Here is a 13,951-nt window from a genome sequence, read left to right as displayed (position 1 = left end):
GACACGATATCCAACAATAAATCTTCATATTATTTATTGGTCGTTAACAGTTACATATTGAACATGGAGCTGAGAGTAGAAAGAGCAGGGGGAACAGAGAGCTTCAAAGTTCGACCCCTGGAGGTCTGATGGCTGCTGAAGGGCCTTAGTGATACTTCCTCCAGCGATCGTGTTCTGGAAGAGAAGACGGAGAAAAGAGTGAGGGAGCGAGTTACAGACGAAGGCAGAACATAGACGGGAAATAAGACTTTTCTTACTGATGTGGTCATATTCCCATATGTAGCTGAGGACCACGTAGCCAGCCAGCAGCATAGTTATACCACCGATGCCTCCCTTCTTCACGTTAATGTACTTGTTGTAGTATCTCTCATGGCCTGGAGGACAGAGAGGCGGGAAAATCAGTATAAATCACAACAGTATGATGTGAGACTCGTCCTGACACGAATTCAAACGTGAGTGAAATTCAATACACTTTCCTGCTCTACTTTCCTTACTACTGAGGCCACATTCAAAGTATTTTAAAGTAAGAGGCCTTTGAAATGTCACTAGAAATGAGGTTTAAGGTAGAGCAGCCGCCCCATGTACAAAGGCTCAGTCCTTGCTGCGGAAGCTCAGGGTTCGAATTCGACCTGTGGCTCTTTACTGCATTTCCTGTTTCTCTCTCTCCTCATTCCTGTCACTCTTCAGCTGTCTCTATCAAATAGAGCTTGAAAAAAGGGGGTTTAAAGTGGCTACACGTTCCATGAAGAGCTTTCCACAAATCAAGTATTTCTGCAAATATATCTTGTATCTCATATCAGGTTTCCTCCCTTGGTAACACATCTGTCAGAGCAGGTCTCCTCACCCCTGCGCATGGCTGCGATGATGCCATTGGGAGTGAAGTCGCGACCTCCGAGCCAGGTTCCCAGCTCACCCAGCTTCACGTCCCTCAGCATCTTATCAGCTACGGGAACTGGTCACAAGGGGAGACAGCAACGACAGCTCGATTACACAGTGAGCAAAACATACTGTAGCTCAGGCAGAGGGCAACAAACTGTGCAGCTCTTTTAAAACATAATACACGTATTTATCTTTTTGTACTTGATTTTTTACTTAATGTTTGTTGTGCTTGGCAATAAACCTGATCAATGTTTGGTCACTTAACTGATACTAACTGAAACTAAATCTAAACATTTTTTTATAATTGACAGGTTGATTATTATGACAAACAAGTTCTGGCTTCAACTTCTCAATTTGAACATTTAACCTTTGAGATATTTGACTTTTAACCAGGCAAAGCAAAGATGTCACCTTGGAGGTCAAAATAATATATAATAATCATTAATAATAAGTAGAGTAATCGACACTTGCAGCTCTGAAATCTGCAAAGTATTTGTATAAATGAGTCAGTCGCTCTTATTCACACTGACACTTTGACATACCAGGCTAATGTAGCTACAACACAACAATTATGAATGAAATATTCCTGACTCGCCGTTTAAAACACATTTAAAATCAAAGCTCTGTCTTTCCTGCTCGGTTTTCTAACTGTTTATTTGTTTTTAGTCTTTAAATTAACTCGTCTGTCACAGTTTGGAGCGAGCTATCCGCTAACTTAAATAACGTACACATGCAAAGACAGCTCGTTTTTATAAGTCAGTCTCATGTGAAGTCCAAATCCAGAGTGTGCGGTCTCTGAATGTGACAGATAAACACGCAAACAGATAAACACGCAGACAGATAAACGTGCAGACAGCGGCTCGCTGCTTCGTCCTTGACGTGACTCCGAGGACTGAACGCGGCCTGCGGTCACACGGGGACCTTTAACGGCCCCGGTAACGGCCAGCGTGACAGAAAAACACGCTCAGACTGCGAACACGTTGAAAAACACCGACATTAAAACACGTAATAAAGACAAAAATGTGACTTTTGCGGCAGAGGACACGATGCTTTACCTGGTCTGTCCGCCATCTTGACTGGTGCAGAGAGAGTTTAGAGCGGGGTATTATGGGAATAAAAAAGAATGAGGTGCATTATGGGAGAAGGTGTAGTTTTTTAAGCTGTGCGGCAGAGGGCGGCAGAATGAATGAAACCACGCGTCTGATGCTGGAACTTTGGGCCCCATGACAAACAAATCAAACTGGGCCCCCTCTCAGCTGTTGTCCCCACATCTCTAGGACCTAACTATCCAATCAAAAGCATTACACAACTCTAATTAAAGGCTTGCAACTTGTAGTTCAATACTAGTACTAGCACAATATTTACTGCTGGTGATTTGTACATGCATGCAAGTCTGCAGTGCAGTATGCAGTGCAGTTCACTATTTGATGCAAGATTAAAAAGCCACCGTAAAAATGTGCTACAGGCAATTTTTATTTAACTTTTACTGCCCAAAACACGTAAAAATAAAGAGATAATTAATTTTCATTATTCATTATTATATTTGAAATACAGTATATATACTAAATGATGATGGTTTAATAAGTTTATATTGGTGTTTACCTATTTTTTGGGGCCTCTGTCATTCGCCTTCTTTTCCCCACCTATACGGCGTCCCTGGTCATAACACTGCACACTGAACAACAATAACACAAACTAAATGTATTTAAGCACCGCCTACAGCAGGGATCTCCAAAGTACGGCCCGTGTTCAGATGTCATGCGGCCCAAAGCTTCATTTTTATAATAATTATATATGGCCTGCTAGGATTGAAAGATACTGTATGTATCTAAACATATCATGTTGCATGTTCTGATTCCTCAGGTTTTTGTACCACTCCATGTTAAACTTCTTTCTCCTAACAGTATGACCTAAAGGGTTTTTACCACGCTGCTGTCTCCTGGCACCCTAACAGACGAGCCGATCAATGAGCAGCACAACAGCCAGAAGCTCTGTTATACATAATATACCTGAAGATATAGTTTAGATCTTATTCAGAGTGGTGTTTGTGTGAGCGGTGGAGGTGGTGCTGTGGTAGTTCAGGTCCCCTCTGAACACGCCCAGCGATCAATACACTCCTCTCTACCTCATCTAGAGACACACACACACACACACACACACACACAGTCAATTAGCGTGTGTTGTAGTGGTTTGGCCTTCATCCAAGACTGAGCAGCAACCTCTTTCCTTTATTAGACTGATTTTCCGGCTTCACTCTGATGACTTTCATTAGATGGAGGACTCATATAAATGTCGAGCATCCACCCAGCTTCTTTTCCTCTTTATCTGTTGCTCTGCGGCTCTCTCACTGCTCACCATATTACACACACAAACACACACACTCATTTGGTTAATTGTATCGTTATGGTAGAGTGCATGTAGTTTATGTTGCATGGCGGAGACAGAACGTTACATAAATACATTGTGTGTGTGGAACATGGATAAAACTTTACCAGGTTTAGTCTCTGGTGTTGTTATGATGATTCAGCTCTCTTCCCTGACCCAAATGTTTCTTTTCTTTGGTGATGTCAGTGTCCAACCCACCCAGCTACATTACATTACCTCTAGTCATTTAGCTGACACCTTAATCTCAGAGAGGAGGTCCTCTCTGAAGAGCTGGGTCTTCAGGAGGTGTTTGAAGGTAGAGAGGGACGCCCCTGATCTGGTAGGACGTTCAACGAACAAAGAACATCAGACAAGAAAAGTTTGGATTGTCCCGAGCGTATGGGTGGCAGAGCCAGGCATCTTTCCTTGGAAGAGGTTACATATAACTGTATGAGGACATTCAAGTAGGTGAGTGCAGAATCAGAGAATACCTTGTAGTCAGCATTAGGGATTTGAATTCAATGCAGGCTTCTACAGGTAGCCAGTGGAGCTCGATGAGCAGCGGGGTAAGATAAGGCGTGCCACCTCATTCTGGATCATCTGAAAGGGTTTCCCTGTGCAGGCTTGAGTCGTGAGATGACCACAGCCTGTGTCAGGAATGGGGTATCATGTTGAGTCAGGTAACGCCTGATTTTTCTTATGTTGTGAAGTGCGAAGCAGCACGTCTGGGCAACCTAATCAGAGAAGGTTAATTGGTCATCAATAATGACTCCTAGGTTTCTTGCTACCCTGGTACAGGCGAGAGATAGGGAATCAGTTTTGATGTTGTCATTGTGTATAGTAGATTTGTCTGGGAAGAGCAGCTGTTCAGTTTTTGAGAGGTTCAGCTGGAGGTCCATAAAGATATGTCTGAGAGGCATGCAGAGACAGAGGGGTCATCAGGTGGAAATGACAGATAGAGCTGTCCATCTGTCTTTAAAAGTGGCCCATTTTTTTGTTTTCTTTTGGAGGAGAGCCTTTTCTCCATCCAGACAGTGGGATATAATAATATTACACACACATATAGAGACACAAAGCTTTGTATCAACTGAACCGGCACACCAGAGTGAACCCAATAAGTCAGAGCCTCTCTGGTACGATCTGTGGCTGAATATGAGCGTAATAAGAAAAAAAAAGCGTTTCCAAAATGCCCCTTTCTCTATTAGTATGCTATATTTAAGTTAACCTGAAATTACAGTGACTTTATTGAAAAATGATCTGCTGGATAATGTGACACGAAACAGAAAAAGCCTTTATTAATCTGAACAGATGGAAGCTCCTATGTAAAGAGCTTTCATTACAGAGCAGTCACTTGGAACTGAATGTAATTTAAAGAAAAGACATTTTAGCCTAGACCTAATGAACTGTAGCATTCTTCTTCTTCTTCTTCTTCTTCACACATGACCTTTACAAGCCCAATATTCTCAGTTTTTTAGGTTTATTTTTGGTCCCGTGGGAATTAAATGCTCAGCTATGTTCCCTAACAAATTGTAAAGTTTGTCCGTCAGCAGTTTGGTGCTGAGCAGGTAGTGTATAATGGAGTTTTAGTGCAAAAAAAAAAAAAAAGCTGTCTGATTGCTAAGTTTAGCTAAAAAATAAGCTTAGTTGTAGATCTCCAGTTGCCCCAGATTTAACTCTTCTCAAAGAAAGGTGAGCTGGACGACTGAGACCCTTCACAGCCTTCTGTAGCCGAGGGCAGCTGGAGGTTATTCTCTGTAGGTTTATCACTACAGGTGACACGCAAGACGTCTTGACATCCATTGTCAATATGTAAAAATATTAATTTACAGCTTTAGAGTTTTGGCAGACCACAGAAACAGCATCACTGCCAATCTTTACACTAATTTGATTGCAGCCTACAGAAGATGGCCATTTGGACAGAAAACAGCGCAGTCTGGCAACACAACTCCTCCTATGTCCTTTCTTAAAGGTCACACACTTAAACCGAAACCAAGCACCAACCTCTGTGGCTGAGTTTGCAATTATTTGAACTAATTACATGTTGTGCAGGGACAAGTTTTGTTGCATGCAAGCAGAGGAGGTTATATGTCCCATTCAAGTTTGGTTTATGTTTTTTATAGTGACTTTCCCTCTAGGTTGTGTGCAGCCAGCGAGGTTTGTTTACATTTGCTTTGCTATGTATATTTTGTCTCTGCAGCATCTATGTTAAATGAATGCATGTTTATCTTGTGTATCATCCTGTTACAGTTTGACAGTGGATGAGGTGCAATTAAGAGACAAATAAATCCATAACTGAAGAACTAGTGTTGCCTATTTTCCTGGGGGGAGTTATTCTTAAAGTTATGTATAATTAACAGCTTTGACTGACAGGTGGGTGTCTTTGCCCTTTTTTAGATTAGCTGGGAGGCAGTGAAGGCAGGACTGCCACACTGTGACGATGTGGCATCGTCTGTGGGTCAAACCAACATCTGCACGCACAGCTGCAAACACACAGAGAGGTGAACAAACAACAACAAACTGACACACTCTGCAACCATGCAGACGTAGACAGACACACAAACACATGTACGTGCACACGCTCTAAAGGTTAGAAACAACGCTGTAACATAATCGAATTCAGGGAGTCAACCCAGAGCAGAAGTGACCCCGTGGTCCAGGTTCACCAGCTTGTTTATTGGTTTTGTTTGTTTGTTGTCGAGATACCCAGGGCCCCACTTCACTTCAGAGTCTGTACGGGCTACACACACACACACACACACACAAACAAAAGGCACTAGGGGACGGATGATTTTATTCCACCTCAAGAGGCAGGTGCCCTCGGGGTCTGCCACAGAGACAGCTCTTTGAAGCTGATGGAGGGAGATAGAGAGAGAAAAGGAGGGAGGGAGCTACAGAGGGAGTTGGTTTGTGCAAGAGAGGGGGGAGGATAGACAGACAGAGAGACAGACAGACAGAGAGAGAGAGGAGACAGGGATGAAAGAGGACGAGGGAAGCAAAGAAATGACAAAAGGGGAAACTAGCAGCAGAAGGAGGTTGATGGAGGCAGATAAAGGAGAGAAAAGAGGAGGAGACTGAGCCCCATGTCTCTGCACACGGCTCTCTAATACACATGACCTTTAAACAGCCACTCGCTGTTCATCCATCCTTCATGCGCCACATCTTTTTTTCATTTCTCTTTTTTTTGGACTTTCCCCTTGTGTTTTCTCTATCCACACTCCTATCCTTCTACCCTTGTCAGTGATTTCTCCCCTCGCCCTCCCATCTGTAACCGTCTCACACTTCCTGTGTTGCTTTCTTTTCCTTTCTCACACATTGATTTCTCTTTTGACCTCTCTTCTTTTTTTTTTTTTTGCTGTTATCTCGCACTCGTCTCAGTCCTGGTTGAGAGCTCACAGGTGGACAGACGACCAAGAATCAGGCAGACAGGAGGGATGGGTTGTGGGTAATGGCTTTATCAACTCTCCTATTACTACAGTAATCTCATTAGAGATATGGAGATCACCGAGGGAGCTGCTAAAAGGAGCTCACTGACCTGATGAGGGTCCCAGAGGATACTATGCGTGTGTGTGTGTGTGCAGAAAGTGAGAGTGAGAAAGATGATACATGTGTAGAAATGGTCCAGAGGGACAGTTTCATTCCTCACGGATAATGGCTTTGGCCACTAAATCAAACGTTCCCATTCAAATTCACTCACACACTTGAATGTAATGGCCGCTAATGGCACACTGGCAAATCAAGGCTGCACTTCTGCAGAATATGAAACAGCACAATGAAAAACAGACCTGCAGTGGCACCACAAATCTTTGCTGGAATATGGTGGAAAATTTAATATACCTAGAAAAGATAAAGGTGGTAGGTCAAGATGCTGGTGAAGTATTTGTCATGGTTTTGTGTTTACTGTCCTATATTCTCCCCTCTCTTTGTGTCCTGTGTGTCTTTGCTTCTGCCTTTGTTGTGTTTTCCTGCCAGTTTTGATTCTGCTGTGCCAAAAAAATGCAGTTCCTCAAACGTCCACTTGAAGCTGGCTCCAGAAGTGAGTCAGTCTCCATAAGTCCCCATGTCCCCTAATTCAGGCTTAAAGTTGTGCAGAATTAACAGCGTGGCCGCTTCGATTGACAGGTAGGTGCTGTTACAGATGGCGTCATTCGGCCCACTTTAGGTCTGCTGATGATCCACGCCTGGAACCGGTGGAAGAGGCAACACGATGGTGGCCAGATAAACCTGTGGGTGACGTCATTGGTATGATACTGTCATTGGTTTCACCCTATTTTGTTTTACCTGTTTCTCATCAGGTTCACCTATGTCTCGTTGTGTGTTTTATATATTTATCCCTGTGTTCTTTTTGTGACCTTTGTGTCAGATCGTACTGTCCTGCGTTCTGTTTCCTGGGCCTGTTTTAGTTCCTCTGTCCTTTGTTCCGTCTTTGTGCTAACCCCTCTGTGTGTTTCTTACTGTCCTTGTTCTTGTATGGTCTGTTTTTTGGACTTCTGTTAGGCTCCTGGTTTATTTTGGATTTGTGAACAGTTTGTTTTGTGTGGAATATCAGCTGCATTCAGTTGTTTTTGTCTTTTCATCCATGCCTTTAACTTTAAGTAAGTAATTAAAGTTACTTTTGTTTGTCACCCTGCATCTACATCCACGTCCTGATATTAAACGTGACTTTACTTACACTGATTTAATATGATTATTTCTTTTTCACACTTATTTCTACTGTGTCCATCACTCCAGACTGATTAAAAACTAGACAATATATATGTATATATATATATATATTATATATATATATATAGATTCATGATTTAACCAAAGCCCCAAAGAGGCTAATAGAGTCACTTTAATGCTCATCAATTATTCTGTAGCCTTCTAATTTAAACTCTGCACACATGCATAAATAAACCTGTCACCACTGCCCTTTTCTACTGTGGTCGAAGAGAAAAGCAGCATTTTTGTTTTGTGACTGGTGACCTTATTTCTGCTGAATATTTATTAGAGCTCAGTACAAGGATGAACACCAGAGATTATACCAGTTTGTTCGATAACTTGTGCTGCTGGGTTTGTCTCAGGATTATGCTTTCTCTCCGCTTTGATTTCCAAAACCATATATACATTTTTATTGTTAGAGCAATGATGCAGTTGTACGACTGCACAGACCTTTAGATAACGACCTGGATGTAGTGTCCGATTTTTATGGTACATATCACTAAATACACTAAATACTAAAACACCGACACTCACATATGTGGATGCCTGAAAGAAAATATGGACGCTTCCCTGTGGTCCAAACACCGACACTCCCCTGGTGCTCTGAGCTCACAGTCCGGGCAGCCCGGCTAACATACTGAGCTAACAGCAGCTACCGTTGGCAGCAGTTTACTTCACTGTCTATCAGGAATGTCCAATACTTTTATTTCCAAATATCTGCAAACTAAGATGTTGAACATGGTCAACAATCCCTGCGATCAACATGCCAGCCTCACAGAGCTGCTAACATTCTCAGTCCTGATTGATTTTTAGTTCCAATAAAATTCGGTGTTAATTGTTTGTTAATTGACCACTGCAGGACAAAAAAAGGGACATGGTGCTGTGTGTGGCCGGGGAAGGTGAAGCCGACCTGGCCTTGAGCCTCCGGAGCAGATTAGACACAGACTGGTGCTATTGCTTTACTGTGAAAAACTGAAACAGAAAAATAAAATTACAGCACACACACACACACACACAGGCTCTGAAACACACACCACGGACACAAATGCGCATGCACGCACACAAACTGTAACTGCGATGGTTACATAGCAACCTTTAATAAACAACGGCTGTAAGATGGAGACAATGATAGTGAGACACGGAGCGAGAGAGATGACTAATTGAACTCTGAGTGTCTCTGAGCTTTGGTTACATGGTGTTGAGTTTCAAAGCAGGGATTTGTTAAGGATGTGTGTGTGTGTGTGTGTGTGTGTGTGTGTGCATCTGTGTGTGTGTGTGTGTGTGTGTGTGTGTGTGTGTGTGGTGTTTGACAAAGCTCTAAAAGCTTCAACTGACTGAGAAAGAAAACACACACATGCGCGCACACACACACACAGACAAACATCCAGACGGATTATATCACAACTGGAAAAGGAAACAGTAAAATAGAGCAGCACAGCTATGAATAGTTATCTCAGCCACGAAAGACGATTTCTGTCCTCTGTCCACTTATTCAACTTTTTACCTGGACTTCTTTCCTTGGGTGCTTTTCATTTATTCTTGGAGAGAGTTAGATGAGAACATCGACACTTCTCTCATGTTGGCAGCTGAATCATCTGTGTGTATATCTCACTTTGAGAAATATTTAAGATCAAAATTAGTTTAAGATTTGGGGTTTAAAATTAATATAATTTGGGGGGGATAAATGGAGGGATAAAGTCTAAGTAAAGCAGTATACATGATCTATGTTGTTTGAATGCATGTCTGTGTCTCACAGAGACAGAGAAAAAGGCAGAGAGACGTTGTGCTTCGCCTGTGTTGTCGTGCAATTACAGCCCAGAACAGATCACAGCCAAACATAACAATAGTGTGGATTTACAGCGAGAGCTTTCCAAGTGCTCGAGGCGCTTTCCAGTTTTCACGGCTACTTAAAGTATGTGTGTGTGTGTGTTTGTGTGTTCGTGTGTGTGTGCATTTTTATTCATACAGTCCTGGGAGAGAAAAAGATACAGAGATAACTGCATGTGAGCGATAGGGCGCCTTGTGCGAGTGTGTATCCGTATCTGTGCAGAACACAACTGTATAATTGTGTCTGCATGTACACACATTAACACACGGCCACATTATGGGTATAAAAGCTAGTTCCTAACAAAGTCTGAGACCCATCAGGGACTTAATTCAGGATTTCAACCATGTTCACGTTAACTTTTGTTTTCACACATACTGTATTCTTATAGCAGGCAGTAATCTAACTATACAGATGACATGCACACCAACAGATTCTGGTCTAACACCAGCGAGCAGTGACTCACCCCTGACCTCTCCCTCAGTCCTCAGGGCTTTCTCTCTCTCTGTCTCATTTTGTCACATCTCAATAGTGTCAATAGACTCTCTCTCTGTCTCTTTCTTCCTCAGTGTACTCTTCCCACTTTCTCTTTTTGCCTCTTTACTTTCATTTCGCTCCAAATCCACTCAGCTACATCACACACCAGTCGAGCACATACTCCCGCAGTCTGTTACATCTTTCTCTACTTGCTCTTGTGTGAACTTCCTTCTGTTTCCCTCCAGTGGAATATCTTCCTCATTTCTTCCCTCGATCTCTCTATCTGTAAAAAGAAAGCTCTGTCAGACACTGCAGATATAATCTCAACCTCTCTTTATTTCTACGTCTTCATCCACCCTTCACTCGTGTGAACTCTCCACTTCCTCTTTCTTCTTCACCCCCCTCTCCATCTGTCTCCATCCTTTAATTTCTCTGCCTCTGCATCTACACCTGTCTCATTCCTTTCATCCCATTTCTTCTTCTTTACCTGCCCACCTCACACATCCTCCTTTTCCTCCTCCCAGAGCCGATTTCTCTCGCTCTTTTCCAGCCTTCCTCCTAACTGTGTGATCGGATTAAGGCCCCATCTGTCTCTCTTTCTCTCTGTTGCTCTCATTTTCTTGTCACCATTTCTTTAATTTCCCATGCCTCACTCCCTCTGTTCCTCTCTCTTTCTTTATCTCTTTCTCCAGAGGTGAGCGGAGGTGGTTATGGGCGGTAGTACTATCAGTATGCAGAGTCATGGTGCTGTGGCTCTGCCGTCATTGATTGAACCAGCAGCTAAATATAGACACTGTTGAGGCTCAGCATCTTTACCGGGGCTGGATGGAGGGGATGGAGGGATGCAAACACACCCAAGTGTAAGCGGATGTTAGAGAGTATGGAGGACATAGATGTAATAAATCACATATTAAATTAATGCATTACAGGCAGCCGCACACACATAGACTTTCAGACACTTCATAGTCCCGCAGGGTGTTGGTTGTTCAGGGAAATAATACCATTTGAGTGAAGGAGGCGTAACATGGTGTGACCTTTTTACACATTCATAACAGAGTGCTGCTAGGAAAAAATATTTATGAGACACACACAACAACAACAACAACAAGAAATCGACAGTAACTCATTTTTTCTGGACAGATCGCTGTAGGCTAAAAAATTCACTATTCAACATGCAGCATAAATCCAGAGCTGCAAGCTTCCCCACAAGCTGAGCAGAGAGGAAGAGAGAAGCCGCAGACAGACAGAGAGAGAGAGGAAGGAAGGCATGCAGCCAAAATGGAGGATGACGGACAGATAGAAAGACAACAAATTTGGCAATTCAATTATCACGCAGTGAGACAGGTGAAACGAGAGGCGAGACAGGTGAAGCTAAAGAGATAAACAGGCAGGCAACGACGCCAGCGTGATCCAGAGGATTTCACGCAGATTAAATTCATCTCAAAGGACGTGTTTCTGGTCCAGCATAATAATAATCATAATAATAATGCTGTGTCACAGGATATGTTTGTGTGTCTCATAAAGAACAGCTTGGATTAGAAATCATAGATTAGTGTTTCTTTAGGTTGCATCTTTTTGTGTAAATCATGTTTCATTTAATTGGATAACCGTATGGAAAATACTAGTTTATTCAATTACACAGCAGAGCTCCGTTTAAAGGTTTCCTGAGGAGTTTTAGACCTCCAGTGGTGATATGAAGCTCTGAGTCGGTCCCCGTTTTGTTTACCTTGTGCATGTGCACCACGGACAGTATAAAGAATGGACAGCACGTCTGTGAAGAGCCGTTTTGAAGCTCAAAATATGTGACGTGGATGTTTGAGGAGCTGCAGTTTTTTGGTCCTTCCACATTGGCTTCACAGTCACGGAGGTTGCTGCTTGATGTGCACAGAGGTGTTGTGGTACACAGTTGATAAAAAGGATTTTCTGGACCACGAGATAAGCAATTAAATACAAACAACAGACAACACTTGATCTTCAGTTTCTGGGTAGGCCACAGACCATTTGGTTTAATATAGACTGATTACAGCCATAATATACGTCACACTCCACATCTGGACCTCCCTTAGTCTCCTAACAACAGTCCAGCCAATGGTTTGACACTGTCCGTCCATTAACAGGTGGTGGTAGCATGCCAAGATATGCTGCAATGCACCAACAAAGGTCAGACTGGTAAATGTTTTATGAGGGAGGAACACATTTATACTTTGACTTCAAGGATACACACAACGTGTTTTTTAGTGAGCGTAAATATGTTTGTTTGTTTACAAAGAAAACTCGACAGGACACCTTTAAAACATCCGTAGAAGTTCTTAAATCAAAACTGAATTTAAAATAATATGATACACTAATTTATTGTATCATGTTAGCACATGCCAAGCGGAAACCTCTGTGAAGTGAAGTCAATGTGGAAGAGCCAAAAACTGCAGTTCCTCAAACATCCACTTGGCTCTAGAAGTGAGTCAGTCTCCATAAGTCCCCATGTTAAAATGTTCACAGCAGAAATAAACATGTTTACAGCCTGGTACAAAAAACAGTTTTGGTCTCTGTAGCTAATTTCCCTGTTTATGACAACTGTACTGAGGGTGAATTTATATACAACTCACCTGTTCAAGTTATGTTAAGGCTTAAAGTTATGCAGAATTGAGAGTATGGACGCTTTGATTGATACAGATGGTTTCTATGAGCAACCAGGTTTCATTCAGCGTGCCTCAAATTCACTGATGATCCACAGCTTTGCAGATTTTTAGATTAGCAGTGAAGGACTGCCAACATGGCGACGGCCAAAGCCACCACACTGACGGCTCTTCAGCTGTGACATCACGGATACGACGTCCATTCTTCATACTGTCTATGTAGGGTAGTGTCACTGTCCTGAGGGCTGACAGACGAGCCAGAGAGGACAGCTTCTTCAGCATTGAGGCAGCATGTCACATCACGTCATGTCAGTGTTTTGATGAATCCTCCAGTCTTCTTAATCAAGCTTCAATAAACCTTTCAGCATGCCTCATACTCCACTAACAAAACTGACCATTGATGAATAAAATTCATGTTGGACCTGTACAGCTTATCTTTCATTTGTGAGTCCTGTCTCATGTTAGACATCACTGGATTGTGTCAGTGTGCAGGATGTTAGAGACCGACATCCAGAATATCAAAGGGAACGCTCTCATGATCTCTAAAACACAAACATGACATGATTTGTAAATGCTAAATTTCACACAGCTTCGGCATTCTGATGAGATAAACCTTTTGCATGATGCATTCGACACAGCCGACCTTTGATGTGATCTGTGAAGTCGAGCCAAGAGCGAGGTGAACTGGATTCAGCATAAGATGAGTGAAAACATCAAACTTTGTTTTATTTATTTTATTAGCAAAGGCACAATGAATGTGATTCATATCCACGTCCTCACGTCCTGTAATGCAGCTGCAGCTGCAGGTCTGTTGTGCTGCACTAACAGCACACCTAAAAAGACAGCTATACCTTTTAGCTGATTCCCATTTGGCTCTGCTCCTACAGTAGCAGTGTGCAATATGACAGAGGCCCTGCCAATAATAAAGCATTAGCATATTGAACTAAACTGATAAAACTGTCAATCACACAGAGGCTCCACAGAGACAATTTCCAGCCTCTATTGTTCTTCCCACTGCTTTTTCTTATCTATATGCTTTTGGCAGTGCGCACGTCCTTCACGTATCATGCCA

At 42.5% G+C, this 13,951-nt stretch overlaps 1 protein-coding gene across 1 annotated transcript; it reads right to left on the bottom strand.

Moving 5' to 3' along the window:
• Nucleotides 1–9: 9 nt before the first annotated feature.
• atp5mf (ATP synthase membrane subunit f) lies at nt 10–2,030 on the bottom strand. Its single transcript, XM_010747220.3, has 4 exons — nt 1,935–2,030; nt 845–952; nt 258–374; nt 10–174 (listed from the first exon to the last, which is right to left on the bottom strand). The coding sequence occupies exons 1-4, from the start codon at nt 1,948–1,950 to the stop codon at nt 146–148; spliced, it is 270 nt and encodes an 89-aa protein (XP_010745522.1). The 5' UTR covers nt 1,951–2,030; the 3' UTR covers nt 10–145.
• Between the last annotated feature and the right edge of the window lie 11,921 nt (nt 2,031–13,951).

The sequence above is a fragment of the Larimichthys crocea genome, chromosome XII (assembly GCF_000972845.2).
Source record: "Larimichthys crocea isolate SSNF chromosome XII, L_crocea_2.0, whole genome shotgun sequence".
Lineage (NCBI taxonomy): Eukaryota > Metazoa > Chordata > Actinopteri > Sciaenidae > Larimichthys > Larimichthys crocea.
Note: the sequence above shows the minus strand (reverse complement) of the source record. Positions and strands in the feature narration are given on the sequence as shown.